We start from the raw sequence: 25,318 nt of genomic DNA on the forward strand, positions 1-25,318 counted from the left end.
CTTTCTTTCTTTTATGCCCTGTGGGTAGCAGAATAGACAAATGGGTTCAGACACACACTGGAATCCCAGAGACCTGCACAGCAGGAATGTGTAGCCTTATTGAGGATGTGCAATCGTGTTGGCGCACAGAATAAAGTCTCAGAAAAAGTTTTGTCCTGATCCAGGATCAGCCGTATTTAGCCATTAGTGATAAAGCTCTCAGCTGATCTCACTACATAATAAAATGCCAGTTTCTAAAGAACGAGGGCAAACCCAGATTACAGCTCCAGACTTGATATACAGTACGTATGCTAGCTAGGCTAATATACACTGCGGTGACGTTTACACCAATACATTTGGATTTGAAATGGAACAGTGAGTGTTTTTTAACACATCTTGTACATTCAATCATTTGATGAAGAATCAGCGTCTTCATTTCTGATTTGCTCTTCAAGACGTTTTTCTTCTTCTATGGCTCTGGTGTTTTCAACCTGTGTCTCTTCATAACTGTGCTAATGTTTTAAATCGGCTGCCTCAAATGTCGTCGACATGTCATAAGATAAATATTCATCAATATGTCATCTTGTTCTATTCAGACATGAGCACTAGGTTGTGTCAGTCTTCCTGAGATTCCAACTCTGGCTTGTATTCACACTTAACACGTCCCAATTAATAACCTCGGAAATGTAATGCATAAAAGTGTATGTGTGAAAGGGACCAAGAACTATGGCACTTACAAATACATAGCAATAGTTTTAACATTAACCATGGTAATTATATCCATGTCAATATTGCATTGACTTCATTGTATGGTCATGTAAGTGGAGCTCCTTTCAGGTACAGCTGTTGGAAGAGAAATACCCAGAAAGGACTGTGGTATGGACAGATCACTTTATAGACCACAACAGGTGTACATGTGTAAAGTAAACATCTGTACACCTTCTCATTCATGCAATAATCTAATCCACTAATCCTGTGGCTGCAGCACAGTGTCAAGAGCCGGTCAAGATCTTCAGTTAATGTTCACATGAGACATGAGAACAAGGAGCAATGTGATCTCCATTTAACCATGGCATGGTTTTTGGTGCCAGATAGGCTGATTTGAATATTTCAGAACAGCTGAGCTCCTGGGTTTTTCACACAGAACAGTCTGTAGTGTTCACACCGCAGACCAAAAAACATTCAGTGAGTGACAGTTCTGAGAGTGGAAATGCTTTGTTAATGACAGATCAGAGGAGAATAGTCAGACTGATTTAAGCTGACAAAAGTTACAGTAACTCAGATAACCACTATTTACAAACCATAATGAGCAGAACAGCGTCTCATAATGCACAGCACATTGAGGTGTGTGTGAAAAGGGTCTCATTTTGAGAGAGGATGCAAGTGCCGTACACCCAAAAAAAAAAAAAAAAAAACCCCACCAAAAATCAATCCCAAAGTAAACCCAAACCTAATATCAATATTATCAATATACTGTATTTATTCAAACTTTTTGCTAGGCAGTGGTTATGTAGCCGTCTTGCTTGCCCGATTAGACTTACTGTTCTGAAGAAAAAAAAATATTAAAATGTTAAATTGAATTGTTTCCAGTCCAGTGGAATTCAACTTTTCAGTGAGACACTATCTAAGAACGTTTACACACTATCTACTAAGTGTGTAGAAATACACACTTTTAATTGCTGTATACGTGTGTCTTTTCTGTGGAATGCAGCACTGGAATATTTGCTTCATCCTTGACACCTGTATATAAGGTCTGAAAAATGTTTTTGTGCTATACAGTATGTTATGGGGAGGGGGGGCACTGTAACGTAGTGATTTGGGGGTTTTCTTCTGGTACTCCGGTTTTCTCCCCCAGTCCAAAGACATTCGTTGTAGGCTGATTGGCATTTCTACATTGGCCGTAGAATGTATGTGCAATTGATCCCTGTGATGGGCTGGCTCCACGTCTGGGGTGTCCACCGCCTCGTGCCCTGAGTACCCTGGGATAGGCTCCAGGCTCCCCTACAACCACATGTAGGATAAGTGGTACAGAAAATGGATGTATGGACATTATAGTCCTGTCAGAGTACATTGCATGTACTGTACATTCTGTCTGTGTTTAGTTTTTCTCAGGATAGCTTTTACAGCTAGTTATACAGGAGAGTTTATATAGAGTTCTGTTTGTATTTTTTCCCCCTCTGTGTACATGACAGGTGAATTCAATCAAAGAATATTTTCTTAACATTGAGCTGATCCTTTTCACATGGCAGAGACAAGACAAGCCTTCGCTTTAGGTAATCTGTGTAAACTTGCGTTTGAGACGGAAGACAAGTGGTGGGGGGGGGGGGGGGGGGGCAATATCTGAAAAACTGACTGGCGGACATGTTTGTAATAAGGAAAGCTATGCCTATGTACCTTGGGGCCATAGAAAACCATTTTCATTTCACACACCTCAAGGCCACAAATTTCCTCTGTGGTGATGTGAACAGATTGTTTATCACATGCCCTGTACTTTACCTGAAATGTATTTCTTATTTTACGTGTGGTCAGTTTACTGAGAAAAGCGTCAGCAAAAAGTGTATACCTGCCTGTCCTCTTTTATTTTGTATACCTGTACATTGCTCTGTTTTTCTGACAGTTAAGTTTTTTTCTCCTCTTTATACTAATCCTGGTGGAAGACTTAAGCAGTAAATGTTTAAATCTCCCTCATCCTTTTTGTATTTCATTTGCCACCATATATCATAATTAAGCCCCTGCTTTACATCCGTCCTGCCCCCATAATTCTTGCCAGGCCCCTTTAACTACAACGCCTAAGCGGAAAAATAAAACAGTCGCCTTGAGAGGCACGGGCTGTCAGTAAAGTTAACATCAAACACACCAGTGGTTTTCAGGAGAGATCTCTTTTTTTGTTGTCTTCTGTAGTATTGCTTCCTTTTCTTCTCTCCTTTTCCTTCCCTCTCTGTCCACCCCTCCTCCTTTCTTCTTCTTTCCACCCCACCCTACCTCTCCTCCCTATTCAGCGCCTTGAGCGTATCTCACTGGCTGTCATCAAAGGCAGACTGGCTTAATGGTGTGTAGGTAACTCTGTTGTTAGGCATTCACCCTGCCCAGGAGAAAAAAAAGGAGAAGAGGAGTTGGTTCCCTAACAAAGGCCATGTCAGACAGGGAGATCTTTTAGCCGGACCACGGCCCTTTGGCGGCCTCTATGAAAGGGGACATTGTTCAGAGGGACACAGAGGGATGAGGACAAGGGGGAAGGGAGAGATGGATGGATAGGGGTTTGTTTTTTTCTTACTCTGTTTTAGGGAGTGAAGGAAGGAAGCTTAATAAAAGTCAGACCAGCTAGATGAGGGCCACCTGTTGAGATAGGGAGACCCTCATACTAATGTGTGTGTCTGTGTGTGTGTGTGTGTGTGTGTGTGTTGTTAATATTAGAAAAGCGGAGCTTTCACAACGAAGTGTCCAGATGTGCATGTTTTTAAAACTTGGTGGGGATCCTCATGGATTGGAATATCTGGCATTTTAACCTCATGGATACATTTGATTGGTCCTGATGAGGAAATTTGTAGCTTTTATTTCTTTTGGTGACTGAGGTGAAGGGTAGGATTAGGTTTAGGTTCAGGTGTAGCTGTAGGCATGGCATTAATTGGCTACATTGTAATAATGTCACTGGAAGGTTTTCACAATGATAGTAAGAGAAATGTGTGTGTGTGTGTGTGTGTGTGTGTGTGTGTGTGTGTTTGTAAAGGTTTGGAATTTTGTCCTCTATTTGTGAGAACACAGGAAAGACCTTTTTTCCTATTTTACCTCCACCCAGCACATCACCCCCTTTAGAAACACAGACAAGTGGCAGCATGCTTTCTTCCTAGAACACGCACTACGTGTAAGAATCTAGGGCGGTATTGTCTCATGTTGTCAGGACTTACTCCCTAAATTGTCTTGAGTTCAACTGAGAACAGGGTGCGCTACCCACAGCTGAGTCAGCTCAGCTAACATAGGTCACCTGAAGCCGAGATGGTAAGGGTGTGTGTTTGTGTCTACTTGGCAAGCTCTCTGTTTGTGTAAGTCTAGGAGATGAGGAATTTGTCGACTTATCCACATGCAGGGTATGCACACGAGCACACACACACACAACTGGTCTTGCACCAACCTACAATATAAACACATACTGTATCTACAATATTTGTACACATAGTCATACTGTAAAGGATTCACACTGAGTCTTTGCACTTTCACTCTCAATACTTTCACTCTATATGTTACAGTGAGTCATGTCTGAGTCCTCCCTCAGTCTCACCCTTGGCATGATTTACCTGCAAACAGAAGAACAGTGAGACATCCTCCTTCTATTAATAGCCAACTTGGCAGCTTGTTTAGCACAGAGTGAGGTGGTGGTGAGAAGAAATGACCTGAATAAATCTCACAGAAGGCAAACTACACTAGTGACATCTGGTCAAAGGACAACACCCACATTTGTCCTGTTGCATTACGTTTCAACCCAAAACTAGTTTAACATTTATAAATTTTTACAACACAGACAGTGCTGTCACGGAAAGAAACATGAAGAACATGAAAGGAAGTCCGAACTACTGTAGGGCTACAAAGGCATTCAAACATTCACGCTTTCCTAATCTCCTAGAAAGAGGACATCCACAGACATTTAAAATAATGATAATGATAATATAACATATCAGTTATTATCGCATAACCTAATTATAACCAGGTTGTAACAGGGCATATAGGAAAGTATTTATTAGCTATTATCTAATCACAGAAAATACAAAACTTCTTTTCATTGTAAGAAAGACATCTGTAACACAGCTGGCTTCTGTATGTACAAGGTGTATATATATATATATATATATATATATATATATATATATATATATATATATATATATATATATATATATATATATATATAATATCTCACGTCATGCAACTGGTACTGCAGTCCCTCAATTTTGAGAAAACTCAGCAATATTTGCAGGAGCTTGCGATTTTCCAGAATTATTGCAGATTTTCCGTAGATTTAGGCCAAAACGCGCCATGTGACGTCATCACAACGTGCCATGTGATGTCATCACATTGTGCATTCAACCCCCTTCGAGTCACGTGCGTCGAACATGAGTACATGAGGGAGTGTGAGAGCGATGACACCAAATTTAACACACCTGCTCCCCATTTACACCTGAGACCTTGTAACAATAACAAGTCACATGACACCGGGGAGGGAAAATGGCTAATTGGGCCCAATTTGGACATTTTCACTTAGGGTTGTACTAACTTTTGTTGCCAGCGGTTTAGACATTAATGACTGTGTGTTGAGTTATTTTGAGGGGACAGCAAATTTACACTGTTATACAAGCTGTACACTCACTACTTTACATTGTAGCAAAGTGTCATTTCTTCAGTGTTGTCACATGAAAACATATAATCAAATATTTACAAAAATGTGAGTGGTGTACTCACTTTTGTGAGATACTGTATATTGTGTTTTTTACTTGTGCATGTACAAAAGAAAAGAGAACATAATACAAAAAGGCTGTCAGGTGAGAGGATTCTGTTTACTGTATATAAGACACGATTGTACAGTACTATACAAAACCATTTCTATGCTGCAGTGCACTCTACAATGCCTGCGTGTAAGCAACATGTAGAATCCTTAATCCCCTGAGGTTTGTGCTGTACTCGTTCATCATCGGAGTTCCTATCCTTTATCCTTGCAGGATTAACATGTTCCAGCAAGTTGTTGTTTAACCCATGAGCTTCTCAGAAATTTAATTCATTTTCACCCCCACCACAAAATGAAATTACAGTACCGCTTGGAACAAAGGCTTCCGGAAAAGATGTCAATTATGTGCTGCAAAGTACTGTTGATCTACAAACATACACAGCAAGTGAGGAATTCCTCCCAGAATCCTCTATTTAAAGACATCCTTAAAAGTGAAAAAAGTCAATAAAATAAAATAGGACCCTAATCGTAAAATTGGTCTCTATTTCTCAGACAGTTTGCTTTCTAGATACAAAGTTCACAACCAAATAAGTTGATATAAGCATCAGTAAAAGGCTGTAGTGGGTACTTATTTAACTAGCTCGAAAGCCATGTTTGTTAACATTTTTAACAAGTCAAAGGGTCAAAAAATGACACCTGGCAACCTTGCCTCTACGGATGTGTGTCCAATTTGGAGGGGGTGTATCTTCCCCCTGGCTCCTCTCCTAACTTCAAACAGCATTATTTACACTATGCTACTTAGCTCTGGTAATTACAGCCTATAGAGGAGAAGACGCCACTTCACCTTTCATCAGCGAGATGGAACTTAAGTAGGTAATGTCCACAGCAGCAGCCATGACACTGCTCTTATATGACATAAGATCTCCTCAGTTTCAGACCATCAACTGTCATCCATGTTGGACTGAATCCAGAGCAGTGAGCAAATAATTTGTTATTGTTTGTCATCTAGAATCGACAGCAACATACATATACCGTCCTCTTACACTCAACTGTGTTTATTTCCAGCAAATATCTTAACATGTGTAAATATTTGTATTAATATAAAAAGATTCAGCAACTGAGATCTAAACTGAACACGTTTCACAGACATTTGACGTGCAGAAATGGAATAATGAGTCCCCGAACAAAAGGGGGAGGGGGTCAATATTAAAAGTAACAGTCAGTATTTGGTGTCTTCACCAGCTGCTTTAAGTACTACAGTGCATCTCATCCTCATGGACTGCACCAGATTTGTCAGTTCTTGCTGTGAGATGTTACTCCAGTCTTCCACCTAAGGATCTGCAAGTTCTTGATCACGTCTGGGGGGACACATGGTTACATGTAATTTTCCACTGCAAGGACGATCAGCTGTCCTTCCTGTCTCCCTGTAGCAATGTCTTAGGCGTCTTACATTACGGACATTGCAGTTTATTGCTCTGGTCACATCTGCAGTCCTCATGCCTCCCTGCAGCAGGCCTATGGCATGTTCACGCAGGTGAGCAGGGACCCTAGGCATCTTTCTTCTGGTGTTTTTTAGAGTCAGTAGAAAGGTCTCTTTAGTGTCCGAAGTTATTGTAACTGTGACCTTAATCGCCTACCGCCTGTAAACTGTTCGTATCTTAAGGACTGTTCCACAGGTGCATGTGCAATAATTGTTTATAATTTACTGAACAAGCATGAAAAACATTGTTTAAACCCTTTCCCATACAGATCTGTAAAGATCATTGTGATTTTACATTTTTTTCAATTCAATTAAATTCAATTTTATTTGTATAGCGCTTTTTACAATAGACATTGTCTCAAAGCAGCTTTACAGAAATATCAACATGGTATACAGATATTAAAGGTGCGAATTTATCCTAACTGAGCAAGCCACTGAGTGGCGACGGTGGCAAGGAAAAACTCCCTAAGATGTTTTAGGAGGAAGAAACCTTGAGAGGAACCTGACTCAGAAGGGAACCCATCCTCATCTGGGTAACAACAGATATTGTGAAAAAGTTCATTATGGATTTATATGAAGTCTGTATGGCGTTAAGAGCATCCGTAGTCCCAGCAGTCTGGAATTAAAGAAGATTTGAGCTCCATCCAGAGGCAGAAAGGATCTGGATCTCTAGTATCTCCATAAATTCGTGTGGGTCTCGGCGAAAGGAGAGAGGGAGAAAAAAGATAATTATGACTGCGATTACTAATGACTAATTTTTATCTTTATACATTTATATCTTTAAAATACCGTCTCCTGAATAAGGGATGTATCTTTTTTTTGCTAAGTTTATATACATGTATAACTAGTCCAAAAATTACAGAGTAAGCAATAATCTTCTAAGTAATCAACAAATATGAAAGTTAGATGAAATGTAATGGAATCCTCTGAAATGGGGAAATTCTAAATAAAAAGGTCCATAATACTTGTATGATTAACCAAATTCACTTATTGTACTGTTGTTTTATTAATTGAATGATATTTACATTCCAGTGAATATTTAACAGACATTTTGCATGAAACTGCTGCTTATCTCATTTCATCTTTTTTAAGAATCAAAGCTTTATGCCTCAATATCCTAAAATTATAAACATTTCACAATCTTTTCAATCTGATGTCATGAAATATAGACATAAGTACCTTCAGATTAAATCTGAACTGTAGTACTTTATCCATATGCTCAGCTCATTATTACATTTCAAATACAATATGCTAGAGTACAAAACAGCAAACAATACAGTGTAATCCAGCTGTAAATATTACCTTTGTTCGTCACTATATACAGAGTAACTAACTTGTTATTAGTCTCTCTTGTATTTGTGTAATCAGAACATATTTATTCTTGCAGTTTAAGACGTTAACGAGGTGTAAATGTGGTCAGCTAATAAATGGCCAAAATCTGGCAGCATTTATGATTATGATTTATGATTCACTTCCAATTGTGTTTGAATGCTGGAGATAAGGAACTTTGTTCATGCTAACACTTTAGTGTGGAAATTAACCTTTTTGAAAGATTCAGGATGATTTTCAGGGTATGACTATGTGGGCTTGAAGAATATGTGACCTGAAGTGAATATCTGCTTTACCCAGTAGGTAAAGAAAGATGAGGAAATGCCATTGGCATGTGGGTTGGCACAGCTCATTGCATTTGTAATTTTTAGTGTGAGGGGAGAGAGTGCAACGAGTAGTAGTCAGGATCAAATAACATTCCAGTTCATATCCTTTATGCTGGTTTGTCTGTATTTTGGCATGGGCCAACTTTAATAACACTTTATAGCAAGCTTGATTCGTCTGTCCAGATCAGTAGAATTTGATACAGTGCATATGTATGCTAATAGATTGACCCATATGTTTCAAGTATTCCCTATGAGTGACTGTGGCGTATAAGATTGGCCTCCTGCAAAGAGAGGAAGGGAAGGGGAACAGGAAGCTTGTATTCTGACACTAGTGTCCATGAGTCTGTGATCTCTGAGTTACAGAGCTAAAGTTAGAACATCAACATAGTCGAGAGCCCAGAATGATCCAGGATCCTTAACTTGATTGCGATGAGGCTATTGCTGATCATTTTTCTGGCTGCTGGCTCCACGTCTGTGCATGCTCTATTCTTGGAGCAGCATGGATACAGTTACAAAAATTAATTATGTATCTTTGACTGGTTTTGAATTAACAGTTGATTTCTACAAGCAGATTAACTGGAAGTCGTGTTTATGAACAAATAGCACAGAATTCCATCTTTGATTTACTGAGAGCCAGAAGTAACCTACTGCACTGTCAATACAAGCACGTGCCTTCACACACACACACAAAGAATTGGGCATGCCAGAGCATTAGCCTGAGGTATGCAGGTGCTTGGACTTGCCAGAATTGAGTATGCAATGCAATGTTAGCCTGTGTTAGCTTTTCCATCTCAGAGACCCAAATCCTTTCTTTTAATCTTACCTTGCTTTGTCATGTTCCTGCTTTTAGTAACTGATGTGTATGTGTCACAGTAATAGACTATTGTTGCAAATCGCATTGGGCGTGTGTGTCTGCATGCATGTTAAAACTTATTTAATTAACTGAGGCTCAATGATAGATCTTTAGAAAAAAAATTTTTTAAAAAGCATTGGCTGAATCTTCACTCCTTCAAGAAATGGTGCAGCTGGGTGGAGATTTTCTGCAGTAATATTTCATAACTTGTCTTAATAGGCTTGGATGACTAAGAAAACGATTATTAAAATGGCCTTTTATGATATCATAAAAAATGGCAGGACCTAAAAATTCCTGCGGCTCATGTCCACGTGACCTTGTTCACTAGTTAGCTAGTCACTTGCAAAGTAGAATTATCACATTTGCATATTCTCAGTAATGTCAAAATTGCAAGTTTTTTTTTTTTCATAACAGGTTCCACATGCCATATAGCACAGGATGGTCTCACATGCATAGCCTAAAGCTCACCAGGAGATTACTGTGGATGGTATCACACAGACATCCTAAAGATGGCTGTGGATGTTGTCCCTTGGATAGCCTAAAGACAGTTTATGCTCAAGTTTCTATCACTGAAGAGACTATTTTTTTTTCTTGCATTTTCCATACAGTCCCAACATTTTTGGAATTGGGGTTGTAAACACAAGCTTATGGGTTACATTTAAATCACTTTAAATGGTTACATCTTTTGACAGTATTTAGTTCCTGTTTACAAACCCACAGTCTGTACCACAAAGTCAAATCTTTACATTATCTCAGGATACAGGAAGCAGCGTTCGAATGCTAGCAGCTGGTTGATTTCAGAGTGTGTTATAGTTTAACTCGGCTTGAAAGGCACAAATGCACAACATTGCTTTGCCTATGGGTGGTCTCGTTTACAACATACCACGCACAGAGGAGGATGGAGGGTGGTGGAGAGGGTGAGAGTGCTGGGTCAGCTTGGGGTAAACTGTGGATGATAGAGTGTTCAAACACAGCTGTGACAGAAGGCCACATGCAGGAAGCAGGTCGATAGCTGACATGGGAAAGAAAGTGTAACCGAACGTTACCTTTTGAGTGGTTAGCTATAACATGAGGTCAACATCTGTGCGTGTGTCAGGTTGTGATTGTTCACACGCACACAGCCGAGGTGGAAGGGGTCATTTCCAGACCATACAGAGAAGGATCTGCTTTTCTTGGAAAAGTATCAGAGCAAGATCTAATGAAATTCTTGGTACAGCATCTGTACAATCCACCTTGTAACTCCCAGAGATGGAGTGGTTTTCTCAGCAGTCTTTCCAGAATGACTAGATATGGGTAATTCTTGAATTATAGAGTCGCCGTGTCACGGTGATGGCACAACGTGTTTCATGTCTAGTATTTAATCAAATCTCTTAGACATTCTATTAACAATGTTAATTATACAGGGAGTCCCATAAATCGTCAGAAAAGAAACAAAAGCTTTTATTTACAGAATTTTTTTCAATATGTCCACCATTTTTGTCAATACACAAATTCCTATGAATAAAAGTATTTGGATTTGTCCAACTTTGTTCAGATACTTCATGGTCTGTAAAAAAAATGTCTTCTGAATATACATGAACCTTATTTTGCTGAACTTATGAGATAGTCTGTACAATGTTTTGTGCGTAATAATAGACAAACGTGAGATTTATTCTTATTTGTTACACATAAAATAAATGAGTCCATTTTATTTAATTAGTAGTTGAGTGAAATAGCCTATTTTTATCGAAAGCTGGGTGAAAACAGTGTTGCAAGAAATAGAACAGAAGTTTTAAAACTCTACAGGAAAATACTATTTTAATATTTTTATTTAGAGAGGTTCCTGGCATACAGCAATGTAAACACGATTTAAGCCAAAAGCAGATTTGAACATACTACTGTGCTGGCAGATTTCAAATACCACACTCCCTTTTTGCATTGCTCCACCCACACACTGCTCTGTTCATTTCTGACCATATAGTGAACTGGGTGAACATATTCAAATTGACTCATTCCCAATAAAGTAAAAAAAATAAATAAATACACCCGTGTCACACGTTATGTCTCCATGAAATCCTAGTCCTCAGAATTTTCCATGCTTCTTCAGAACATGCAGGACATGATCGTTACTCAAGAAGCAATTTGTTATTAGTTTTATTATAAACATATTTTAACATGTTGAAGTGTTTTAAGCACTCATCAATACAAATAGATTACTGTTTGTATTGATCCCATGTTGAGCTTATGGCTGTGTGTCTACCAATGTGCCATCGACATGCTCGTTCCTGTGTAGTACCCAGTCACCTCTACATAGTTTTTGTGTAGGATGGCTTGCCTGGGAATTCCTCGGATTTGCATATAAAATTTATGTGGATATAACCATATGTGTGTGTGTGTGTGTGTGTGTGTGTGTCATTAGTGGTGTTGTTCAGGGTGTGGAAATTGATCTTCTCCCTTGTGTGTTTTTTGAGGAGAGATTTCTCCTTAAGTTCCACTGTTTTTGTTCTGTTCTCAAAAGCATGTTCTCAGAAAAAAAAAAACAATGCAGGAATGTCAGGGTGTGGCATTATGATCATTGTGCCTTATTGGGAGTTTTTTTTTTTTGCCCCCTCCTTTATATGAAGAAAAGCACATGCACATATAAGATCTCCACCTTTCAACAGGTGGGTTAATCACACTGAAAAGAAAGTGACAAAAGGGCCCCTGAAGGGTTGAAATCATTCGAGGAAAACTGGAGGAGTGTAGGAGTGTAGAATTATCCCTCTATCCTTTCCGACTCCTGCACTACCCCCCACTTGAATGCCTTTTCTCCTGAACACTGACGAAAAGTTCAGATACTATGAGATTGTAGTTCACCTGCCAAATATGCGTCAATATGCCACTGACAGCCAAACATTTCTCGATGCCTTCTGTTCTTATGGATTGAACTCTTTCTGCACCGCAGCTAGTCTTTGTGTATGTTGCTGTCATGTCCGATGAAAATATATTACATTGGCACTGTAGCTATCTTATGACTGTTCCTGTTATTCCTGGTCTTCACACCATTTAACATTCTTTAACAAACTTTAATACTGTTCACTCCCTCTTTCTCTGTCTCCCCCTCTCTCTCTTTTGGCCTGCTTCTGTCAGGTCGATTATCACTACACAGCAGATCAGAGGTGTGAATGAATCGGGGTGTCTTTCTACCCGCTTTTGCACTCATTCTCTTTCTCTTCCATTTCTCAATTTCTCCGGCGTTGTATCTGTTCATCTGTGTCTCACCCCAAAATACTTTTTACTATAAGAGGCAAAGGTTTGAAAGTTTGAGGATGGGTTCGCTCACCTTTACATAAGTATACACACACATAAACACACATGTCCTTTGAATTGTGGGATAATCCAGGTCTTATTTGTGCTCTTGGTAATATGAAGATGCATTTCATCTGACTCTTTCCATTCACCCAAAGGTTCAATAGCAATTTTCTCTTTCCCTCCCTGGGTCATATCATGCCATCCCACGCCCTTTCATCCCTTAATCACATTGAAACGCTTCCTGGTGACCCCCGACCTTTGTGCCCAGGGCAGGTCCCTGCTAAGCACCCTCATATGACCGCACCTACTGTTTGAGCTCTCTTAACAATCCTGAGCCTGTACATACCAGACTTCTCACAGTGCAAGGGATTCCTTCTGTGCTTATAATTCTTTCTTGATGTCACATGAAAGGCCAAACGCTGATTCTAGACCACCACACTCACTCTCACTAACTACAGACACTGGTTGTAACTGAGTATCTTCTATAAACGATGCTACCCAGAGTACAACCAGTGTTACTGATTTGCTGAATAACTTCTCTAATTATTAAACATGTGCTTGTACTAATGACGACACATATTTCTCATTAGTTTAACTGCAATTATTAACTACACAGTAGCTACTAAATGATATGCTTTTAAAATAAATAACTGAATAATAATCTGGAAATTTGGGAGTAAAGTGTTCCTGATGTCTGAAAATATTTGTGAACTGAAAACTGAGCCCAAATAAATAAGGGGCAGATCAGTGGATGTGTGTGTTTGTGCATACAAGGTGTGTAATTAGTGGTTAGTAATTAGAATAAATGGTATCTCAGCATGGGCACAAGCACACTGTAGGCCTCACCACTGCGGAGTGTGTACGTTATAGCACAGGCTATTAATGATTAGTAATTACTATGCATATTCATGCAGTAATTACTATGAATTAATTTGGCTATTACAGAGAAAGTAGTTTTGACTTGGTTGGGACATTCAGTTGGTTTTTATTTAGGGGAAAAAAAATAAGTCAAAACTACTTTCTCTGTAATTGGGGGGAGCCTAGAATTAGGTGTAGGCATAACATTATTTTCTCAAATTAAATGTGTTTTATCTGTATTATTGGGAATTATCTGTATGTGTCTAATTTGTCATGTGGATTATTTCTTCTCCTGTCAACCAGTAACATCATTTATCTCACACATTTGAATATTGTACAGTATGCGTTATATGACAAGTAATAATTAATCATTGCAATATCAGTATTTTGTGTTATGACATGTCTATCAGTCATGTCTAAGTAGTCAGGACTTGCTCCATGCTTGAATAAGAAGCATTGGAATTCATTTATCTTTCTGTGTGTCTATCTCATTCTAGGGGTCGAAGACTCATGAACCATGTGCAGGCCGCGACTGCAGTGGAAAATGTTCCTGTCCTCCGATAAAAGGTAGCAGGGTGAGTAACACACACACTTACACACAGGGTTTGTGAATATGGTGAAGTATCATATGAAACTGGATGTCCGGTGTCCTCCATTCAACTACCGTGAATAATGTTAGAATTAGTTGTTTTGATGTAAGCTCTAACAATATTTCCAATGATAAGAAATGTGTATTGTGACACACTCATGGACTTTCTACATAAAAAGGAAAGTAGATGATTACTATTTCACTATTTATTTATTTTCATATATATATATATATATATATATATATATATATATATATATATATATACACACAATTTCAGTTATGTTCCTCATTTGGTTTAACTAACAGTCTACCTAGAATAATGTTCAATTCTGTTATGTTTGTAGTGTAAAAGTTATCATATACATTTGTACAGATGTAATTGATTATATTCTACTTTTTCATGTTAAAATCAGGTTTTATAAAACCCACAAATTCTGGTAAATAACATGTTCCTGGGCAAATACTGTCACTACACATCTTTAAACATAGTTTCTCGTTAACGTACTCATTTTACAATGGAAAGTATTTAAATTGAGTTTTTCCCTATAGATCTGCAAAATATTCCGCTTAATCTGTAATGAGCAGGTTCATCTTATACATTATGTAAAGCCTATAAAAAAAATTTCCTAACAGCTCAATGGAATAGTGAACATGCTTTAGATATTCATCAGCATACAGTTCTGGAAAGAAGTTGGGAGAAAAGACTATCCCAGTGTCATAGAAAAAAAACCCTGCACAGCACCTTATATACTTATATACTTATATGATATCAGTATTCTGTCAAAAGCGCACTTTCACTCAATTGCCCTATAGGTCATGTTCTGCGCAACACAACCATGCTCATATCACCACTACACTATTTGAATAAGATTGTTTTTTTAAGTTAGCAGCTCATTCTTCATTCATTTGGTCTTCTTCATTCATTCACGACTTCATCGTGTCAATAACACACACACTCATACACATGTATGAACGAATTTATCTGCAGCACCCTACTACACACACACACACACACACACACACACACACATATATATATATATATATATATGTCTGTGTGTGTGTGTGTGTGTGTGTGTGTGTAGTAGGGTGCTGCAGATAAATTCGTTCATACATGTGTATGAGTGTGTGTGTTATTGACACGATGAAGTTGTGGCAGCTGTTGTCAGCACTGGTGGTCCTAAACAGGTGAGTACATGTCACAAATGTGCTCTCTGCTGCACATCTCTTTTCTCCCAACTCCTAAAACTAAACAAAAGTCTGATTTTAGAAGAGGGCTTTGACTGAATCTACGTTGTGGTGACGTCACATGACACGTCTTGGTCCAATTCTGGGGAAAATCTGCAGTAATTTTGAAAAATCACAAGCTCCTCTGAATATTTGCTCTTTTTTTAATTTGATTTTGCGTTAATTTCTGCGACTGCAAAATCGTGAAATCCTGGAGGGTCTGATTAGTGTAGGTGTATTTGAAACTCTGCATGTCTTCCTCATCCACACTATTGTTCTGAACCACTCTTTATTGAGCAAAGTCAGACAGAGTTTGTAGAAAAATGCAGATTTATGTTTTCCAATTGATTTGATCCATGCTGTTCATTAGCAAAACTCAGTGCTATCTGTATACCAGACATTGTTTTGTTCCGTTCCGTTCCGTTCCGTTCACACCTACGTGTTGAAAGATGGATTTTATTGGAATCAAAGCATGCATGGATCTCACCATCCACAATTAAGAACTGTGTTCTCACAGTGTTTATGGTGTTGTTTCTAGCTTCTCAGGACCAGTAATAGGCATCACTGTGTGATAAATATAGTGTTGCCATTTGGAGACCTTATAGATCTAATTTAAAAAAAAAGAAAACTTTTGAATCGAGAATATGGATGATGTCATGATACAACTGGACCACCTAGATTTAAGTCTGCTCTTCTCGAGAAGTGGTGTGCTGGCTTGGTGCAACGCCTAATTCAAAATGTGATCTAACATGCAGTCCATGTGAGCCGATGATGAATTAAATCTGAATTCTGAGGGACACTCCCAGCAAATAATTTCATGAGAATTGGCGGTATGATAAACAGTTAGATGATAAACAATCAATGTATGTCAGAAAACCTGAACTGCCTAATAATTGCTTCTTACTTCAGCTTCAGTGCTTTTAAAGAACATTATTTGGAGGAGGTGAATGTTATTTGGAGGTAATATGCAGTCATGGTAAGGACAGTGTAAAGTGGATGTGTAAAGTGGCGGTCTTGTTAAGCGTCTGGTGCAGTATGTAGTGTAAGTACAGGCTGTGGGCAGACATGTCTAATTGTTGTTTAACATCAGCTCACCCATGGAAGAAGCCTTAAGTAGAGCCTGGGCACACGCAGACACACATTTATATAAACACACAAGCACACACACACACTCACACCTACATTACTAACGTGAACACTATGAACATAACCTTCGCTTCTTCTTTAGTAAATGTCATGTATGAATACTGTACCAGTGATGTGTGGCCTCTCTCTGGCTAGTAACTGATAAATCATTTACAGTTACTGATTTACAAACGGACCTACAGTAATCAGGTTTTCTCAGCTGAAAATCCTAACCTGAGTACAGTTTCAGTTCAGGACACAGCTGTGTTCAAAACCCCATTTTTTTCTGTAAAAAAAAAATTATTCTTGATTACAAAAACCACCACCAATGTTCTTCCAACAACAAAAAAAATATTGCCCCAGATGTTTATTCTACAATGTCGTGTGACCGCTACTCTTGCTTAGAGATTTTTGGGGTTTTTTTTTTTTTACAAACCTGTGTCCACTAATCTCCAAATACCCCCTCAAGACAAGCATGGTCATGACAAGCATGCTTGAGAGCTTGCGCTCTGCTGAGACAGGGTTCCAACACAAACAGATGGCCATATTGGACTCATTTGGACCAGTAAGATCCATTTCCAGTGAAGTCAAAGGTGACAGAAGGCTGACAGCATGGTTTGTGTTAGGGCACACACACAAAAAAAACACCCATTATCTTTCATGTGTTACAGAGGAGTCTGAGAGCACATATGGAGGGCCTCAGAGTCATGTGAGTCTCTCTATCTCCTGTCACTATGAGGCACTTCGAAGAATTCATCAAACATTTACCATGATTTAAAGGTATTTGAATAAGCCCTGGATTAGCCGTCAAATTTGTCATCACTGCCAAAAATTTTGAACAAGTTCATGAGCTTTAGAGTCTTATACAAGGTGATGGGATACTAAACAGATGTCCCTTTAAGTTTCTTTGAATAATACTGTTATAGGCAGGAGGTTTATGGGTCGGAGTGCAAGAGGTTGCTCAGAAGTGCACTGATCTTATTTGTTGATCTACATAACTTTTTTAATTTACTGGTCACTAGAGTGTAGAAAGCTTTTACACCCATGTTGTTAGCCATTAAGCCTGGCGTCACTTTATGTGAGTACAAAATATCATTAGAGTCTCTCACGATTCCATAATTGAGGCTGATAATGATGTTTGTTGTTGAGTGTATAATTATTTCCGAGCCTGTTACTATGCAGTGATGTGAAAGGGTAGAACATGGCCTTGCTGTCCATCATCAGCAGGGCTGATTATTTTGATCAGATAGGGCTTCGGTCTGCCTTTGTCTCTTTCCTGCCTCTTTTTTCATCTTTTCATCTTTCCTTCTGCTTAGTATTACATTTATTTTGTGAATGTAGAGCATACTGATCTTTTCTTCATCATCTCTTCGCCTTCTTCCAATTTCATTACTGACCAGTCCCACTTCCACTACTCTGTGCCTGAGGGTACAGAAGAGTACAGAAGAGTCAGGCAATGGGTCCATTTGTTTCATGTTTGAGTTGGTCATGTTTAGAGATGAAAATGATCAGAGACAGATGCAAGTCAGAGTACGTAAACAAATGTGAACATAGTTTGTATGTACGTAGATGACTAACCACTTACTAATGAGGTATACACAGTGACGTCTATTCTGCTTTTCTTTCAAATACTTTTCCAGCATTTCTGAAGCCTGATTTCAGGACTAGACAACATAAACAAGCCTGATATATGCACAAGTTGACTTTGTTGTTCCAGATAAATATTTATAGGCCACAAGAGAGCCTACAGGTCATTATAGAGTCTTTACATGCATCTCAATATTGCTTAAATTGAACCATTGTCACCTTAAACTATGCAAAACGCCTACAAAACTAAAGCTAATAATGATGTTTCTAGTAATTAGACAAGTCGGTCATTCACAGATACAGTTTTTATTGTCGTTTGTTTGTATTGTGAGGTTCTTCTCCCCATCACCATCCAGATTCCTCCTGACTTTTGATAGTCTGTTCATGAGACCTACAGGAGGAAAGGTGTTACAAGAGATGATGTATTTCTGAGGTTCCCCGAAAAGAACAATGGCAATGGAGCTTGTATAATTCACTGTAAAGGATAATAAGAATAAGCACATAAAGTAGTATTAGTATTCACAGAGACAAGTATGACTATAGGGAATAAGATATAAAAATGAAGCTGATGTATATGTAGTCTGTTTTGGTATCCAAGGCTTGAATAGGAGTTTTATACTATGTAAAAGTTTACTACTATGTAAAAGTTTTTACTACTATGTAAAAACTACTTCTACTAACGATCTATTATGAACATTCAGTGAATTGTTAAAACAAGAGTATATTTATCATGAACATAATAGTTATAAACTAGTTTTCCATTAAGCATTATAAAGGCAGTCATTTCATGGTAGATGATTAAATGGTTTCTCAGTTTTGGGAAGAGACACTGCCACACACTGGGCACTGATGGATTTACATGTGTACCAAGGATTAGCTGAAGGCATGAGACAAGAAGATTTAAATAGCAATGATTTACACATTTGATACTAATGCAGTTTGTAAATAGAGCTACTTTGTGTGTTTATCTTAAATGCACATAATGGTATCGTTACTCATTATTTAAAAACTTTACCTAAAGCTAAGGGTTAGCTGGGGGTTTTTTTTATATTAAGCAGTTTTCAAACGTAGATATTAACTTAATATCTCTTATTATTTAGTATTATTAACTTTAGTAACAAGCTTATTATTTTGAACTTATCTCTTATAGTACATTCATTTAGTTATATATACTTATACCTTATATTATGAATACTTATAACTGAGCCATTTGGAAAGAAAAGTTTCATTTAAAGAAAGAGTATAGGAAGTGACATGCCTGTTTACTGCAGTCTAGGTAGCTAGTTGGTTTTATCATGATCACTAGCTAACATTAGTCTAGATACATCTAAAATTCACCAATATTAGATGCACTTAGCCATATCAATATGCAACCCCAGTCAGTGAATTGATTTCAAAATTTCACTTCAAGCAGATGAGTAATGTGTGGACTAATTCAGTCTTAGCTTTGTTAGCACAAAGCAAGAATACAACAGATTCTATGCAATTCACAGTTAACTTAATGTGACTGCTAGCTAGTTACCTTGATTGGGACTTGCTAATGTCTTGTAAAGTTAAACTGTCAGCTCACATTTACATTCAGCTACATTTTAATAAAGGCAGATTTAGGCAGACAGGCCCTGTCAATTAATTCCCTAGTAAAACTAGTCAAACTTAACCAACAGGTTGGCTCTCATTAGTACTTAAGCATTACTCATAAGCTTGTGTGATTATGTATGATAATATATTTATTATTCATGATGATTTATAATCAAGTGAATGTATTCTAACTAAGTCTGATGAGAACAACACTGGCCTTTTTGGACTCAGTTAAATAAATTGTACTATTTACCAATATAGGAAAGTGATTATATGAAACCATACCAATAGTTGTCCATCCATCCATCCATCTTCTATACCGCTTATCCTTTTCATGAGGTAACCTGGAGCCTATCCCAGGGAGCATCAGGCACAAGGCGGGGTACACCCTGGACAGGGAGCTCAATCCCATACACACTCAAACACCCATTCATACACTACAGACACTTTAGACATGCCAGTCAGCCTACCATGCATGCCTTTGTACTGGGGGAGGAAACCAGAGTACGTGGAGGAAACCCCCCACAGCACAAGGAAAACATGCAAACTCCGCACACACAGGGCCACGGTGGGAATCAAACCCCCACCCCTGGAGGTGTGAGGCAAACGTGCTAACCACTAAGCCATTTAAGTATTTTCATGAAGATGGTTTAGCGAAGACATCTCAGTTACACAGTGAAGCAGCTCTCTGTGGAATCACCCTGAAAAGATTTGATCAGCACACACACACACATCCACACACACACACACACACACAAACACACACTGATGTTGAATTTATTAACAAAACACACACAGGAATCCAGATCTTGTAACCTAAACACAGCTGGACTGTCTACTCTTCCCACACACAGGGCTGGAATAGTTATCGACACGTTATCAACACATGACTTCTTTTCATCTAGTTTGAAGCTATCCTGGTAGTAAACGTTTGTGCTGAAGTACACTATAGCACTGGAATCAAATACTAAGAAGAATCCAATCAGATCAACCACACAGAACACTCTCTAAAAGTTATTAAAATGATATACCCCAATGATATCTCTTGTACCTTTAGTTATATGACTTTGATGTGATATGATGTTCCTTTAAAACTCTGTTAAAGTGAGCAATGGGACTTTAAGGACTGCTGCTATCCCTTTGAAGATATGTTTACATTGTTGCTTGGATTTACCTGTACATTAGGCATTAGGATCAGGCGGGACACTGGATGTTTCCTTGGTACTTGTGCTTCAGTCAGACAGAAACTGAGTTATCAAAGACAAAGCCAGTCACACTCCGATTAACCGTGCTCTCATGTTGCGCTGAATGCTTCCTTGCATCGTGCCCATCTCTACTCCCACTGAGCACCCAGTGTGACAGTTAAAATCATCCCCTGGGCCTCAGTGCCCATGAACAATTGGTCCCACCAAATCCTCGGGTCAGCCAGACTAAGTTGTGTGATCTGGAGGGAATCTGTCTGCTCATGGATTCTCTTGGTTGTACTGGCAGGAAGTGAGGTGCATGTTGGGTAACCAGGTCAGTAAGGCCAGTGGCTTAAGCAGACAGAATGGGTTCTATTGTGTGTATTGTGAGGAGGAGGATTTACCCTACAAATGAGGCAGTCTAGTGCACAGTAATGTGGCTGGATGTTTTTTTAATCATGTCTGCGTAAAATTGGGACATTTTTATAACTGAGAATCCAAGGTTGAACCATTTATGGGGCGGCATCCTCACAAGGCTCATCACAAAAGAATTTAGCGTATACCCACGTGCACTTTAGTGTTAAATAAGTAAACTAGTATGATCAGGTTATCTTTGCAAATAATATAATTTATAATAATATATAAATTGCAAAGAATATAATTTTATTTAAAGGTAGTTCTCTCTGCAGTGTTTGGTAGTCTTTATGTTGCGCTAGTTTTATTAGCCTGATGTGTCTTTTACCAAAATAAACAACCTTTCTGGGCCTCAATCACTTAATTATGCATATGGATTTCTTTAAATGTCTGGGTCCTTCTGCAAGCCAATGCCACAAAATATATATATTTTATCCAGACTAAAGTTACATAAAGGCTACTAAATAATTCTCAGCACTGGTTGTTGATCAAGTTTTTGACATAGCTAACTTTTATATGCTATTGCCTGCCTCTGAGGTATGTCTCCTCCCATAGGTTCAATATTAATGCCTCACTGACAGGCTTTTTCCACCTGATGATTATGTAGGAACAACTGGGTAACCAGTGGTTCATCTCTGTGTTTATTACTGTCACCAAGAGGATTTGCTTACAGGGGTACAAATACGCCAGAAGCAAACATATAATCATAGTACACTGTGGGGGCGGAGCTCAAGATAGTGCAGTTATTTTTCGTTTATATGAACAGTATTGTAAATTAAATGAAAATGCATTGTTTGGCATAGTGTGTTACTGAGTAAGACATTTTAACCAACTTCATGCTGTTGTAAAATTTAAGTGTTGATTTGATTGAACAGGGTTTGCAGTAATCAGGTCTGGTTGTGTCTAGTCCAGCTGAACCCCATTATGAATGCATTTTCATAGATTTGGGGAATTCGTAACTACAGGAGCAAATACATTTTCACAAAGCCCCAATTGGTATTGGATAACTTTTTTGCTTCAATAAATAACATTATCACTTAAAAATTATATTTTGTGTTTACTCAGGTTGCCCTTTGTTTTCTCTTAGATTTTGTTTTAATTTCTGAAAAAAAATAGTATGAGATATACACAAAAAATTAAGAAATCAGGAACTGTATGTATATGTGCATATATGTATCAGTATGCATAACTGTAACTGTAACTATAAGTTTATCTTGGTCTCATCAGACCACAGGTCATGGTTCAAATAATCCATGTCCTTAGTCTGCTTGTCTTCAGCAAAATGTTTTCAGCCTTTCTTGTGCATCATCTTTAGAAGAGGCTTCCTTCTGGGATGACAGCCATGCAGACCAATTTGATGCAGTGTGCGGCGTATGGTCTGAGCACTGACAGGCTGACCCCCCACCCCTTCAACCTCTGCAGCAATGCTTGCGGCACTCATACATCTATTTCCCAAAGACAACCTCTGGAGATGACGCTGAGTACGTGCACTCAACTTCTTTGGTCGACCATGGCGAGGCCTGTTCTGAGTGGAACCTGTCCTGTTAAACCGCTGTATGGTCTTGGCTACTATACTGCAGCTCAGTGTCAGGGTCTTGGCAATCTTCTTATAGCCTAGGCCATCTTTATGTAGAGCAACAGTTCTTTTTTCAGATCCTCAGAGAGTTCTTTGCCATGAGGTGCCATGTTAAACTTCCAGTGAACAGTATGAGGGAGTGTGAGAGCGATGACACCAAATTTAACATACCTGCTCCCCATTCACACCTGAGACCTTGTAACAATAACAAGTCACATGACACCAGGGAGGGAAAATGGCTAATTGGGCCCAATTTGGGCATTTTTACTTAGGGGTGTACTCACTTTTGTTACCAGTGGTTTAGACATTAATGACTGTGTGTTGAGTTATTTTGAGGGGACGGCAAATTTACACTGTTACACAAGCTGTACACTCACTACTTTACATTGTAGCAAAGTGTCATTTCTTCAGTGTTGTCACATGAAAAGATATAATCAAATATTTACAAAAATGTGAGGGGTGTACTCACTTCTGTGAGATACTGTATTTTCAGCTTGTCTTCACACAGGAATATTTTTGTACCTCTCCAACACACAGTTATGCCAAATCACAAAGCATTTATTCAGTACATATGCTTACTACACAGTATATAACATGTAGTTGTAAAAAAAAAAAAGAGAGAGAGAAAGAGGTATATATGGAGTACAACACCATTTGAGATTTAACTACAGAAAAACGTATGAATCCAGTAATAGGCAATAAATTGTCATCTACTTAAATGGTATGTACTATTGACATTTATATTTCATTAGAATTGAATATGTTATTACACATTAATAACATTAAGATACAAGAGTGATTTGGGCAAAAAACTAAAAGAAACACGTTTCAAGAGACTTATATTAGCAACCAAATATGGAATGGGCAAAATAGTAGGATCTCAAACATTCACATATGGATTGATTATGAAAAATAATGAAAATGTGAATAGTGATATTAGCTCTGATGGTCCACATTTTGGAAATTATATTCGTCACATCATCGAGGTTTGTTATAATTAACCTATCAAAGTGAAAGAGAGAGCACACATTTTGGGCATTGGATCTCATATTCAAAATCAGGCTATGAGGTGGTAATTGTGGGTAATGCAGGGTTGCAGTGGATAGCTGTGACCAGGCTATCTCTTCTCTCCTGAGCTGTATGTCTGGAGGCTCAACTCGGCCCTCACTGGGACCAGCTGGCCCTTCAAAATACGCATAACTCTGCCTCTCTTTAACAGCCATTAATTGTAGGGTTTGAGGCTTTTTAATCTGTGTGTGTGTGTGTGTGTGTGTGTGTGTGTGTGTGTGTGTGTGTGTGTGTGTGTGTGGAAGACATGAGTGACGGCTTTCCTCTGGACCTACACTCCCCCTCATACACACACTCTCCCTGCCTTATTGTGGCCCTAAAAATGAGTTAACGATCAGCTCTCAGTCTCTTCCATTTTCCTTCGGCTCAAAGAGTGACTCCCAGCAGCAGTAAATAACCTTTATTTCAGTGTTTGCCAGTGGTGCTTTGAGCACGAGATGTTTTCTGCTAAATTAAAATGCTGTATGGTGTCGCCCCCCTATGGCCGATAGTTAGCATTGCAGGTGATTTCTCCATTTTTAAAAACTAGTCGGTTCACGGTTATTTCTTTAGACCGCTTTTAGAAATCTGATTTTTCAAATATTTATTCTTATTAACTGTTAAAACAGAAACTGAGCTAAGTGTGATTTCAAGTGAATTTCAGGCTCTGATCAAGTTGTTGGATAGTTACATTCCCTAGCAAAACAGACATAAGTTGAATCAGTTTAGTTTGTAATCAGACACTGGCTTTTAAAAATGTCCTCAAGGCTCCTGGACCACAGTCAAAAAGGAATTTTTAAATCCAACTTTTCCCTTTTTAGACTTTAAAATTCTATCATTTTAATTATGGTTGAACTTTGTGCAAAAAAGAAACAACTGTATTTCATTTAAGTTCAAGAAAGCCTGTAGTTTTCTGAATTTCATGTGGTAGGAAATTTCTAAATTTCACCACGTGAAAGGTTTTTCTCAGGCCGCCACACATACATTCGCATTATATGTTAAAGCAATCTTAGATTTTAGATCGACTGTCCAATTACAACTGTCCACTGTGAATCAAAATATAACTGATCCGAAAATTCAGTTTTTAAATCTAGTCCTTTAGGATGGCGGCAGATATGGCATGATGAACATGACATTTTCTATAGTAATAGAAATGATAATTGGAGATTAGTATATGCCATGTGGCAGGTTAGTATTTACTTTGCCATTAACAACCATGTGAAATCAGGCAAGAAGTTCTGAGGTTGGTTTCAGTCATGACACAGACAGACCTACGGTACATATAAGAGCCAATTAGAGTTACATGACACTCTTCTATCTTCAGGGCCCTAATAACAGCATAATTATCTTAGCGATGTCTGGAAGACTCTTAAATCCAGGTGCTCAGATGTACCCTCTAGAGCACACACATGACCTCCCGCATTCCTTTTACTAGTATTCACTGTATTTTCGTGCTCTG

At 38.4% G+C, this 25,318-nt stretch overlaps 1 protein-coding gene across 1 annotated transcript in view; it reads left to right on the forward strand.

Annotated features, from left to right (window-relative positions):
• Positions 1-25,318, forward strand: part of col4a6 (collagen, type IV, alpha 6) — an 82,617-nt gene that overhangs the window by 29,744 nt on the left and 27,555 nt on the right. Inside the window, exon 4 of the mRNA XM_017471467.3 lies at positions 14,027-14,104. Coding sequence (XP_017326956.1) covers positions 14,027-14,104 — 78 coding nt within the window. The remainder of the gene's footprint in view (positions 1-14,026; positions 14,105-25,318) is intronic.

Source organism: Ictalurus punctatus, chromosome 7, assembly GCF_001660625.3.
Source record: "Ictalurus punctatus breed USDA103 chromosome 7, Coco_2.0, whole genome shotgun sequence".
Classification (NCBI taxonomy): domain Eukaryota; kingdom Metazoa; phylum Chordata; class Actinopteri; order Siluriformes; family Ictaluridae; genus Ictalurus; species Ictalurus punctatus.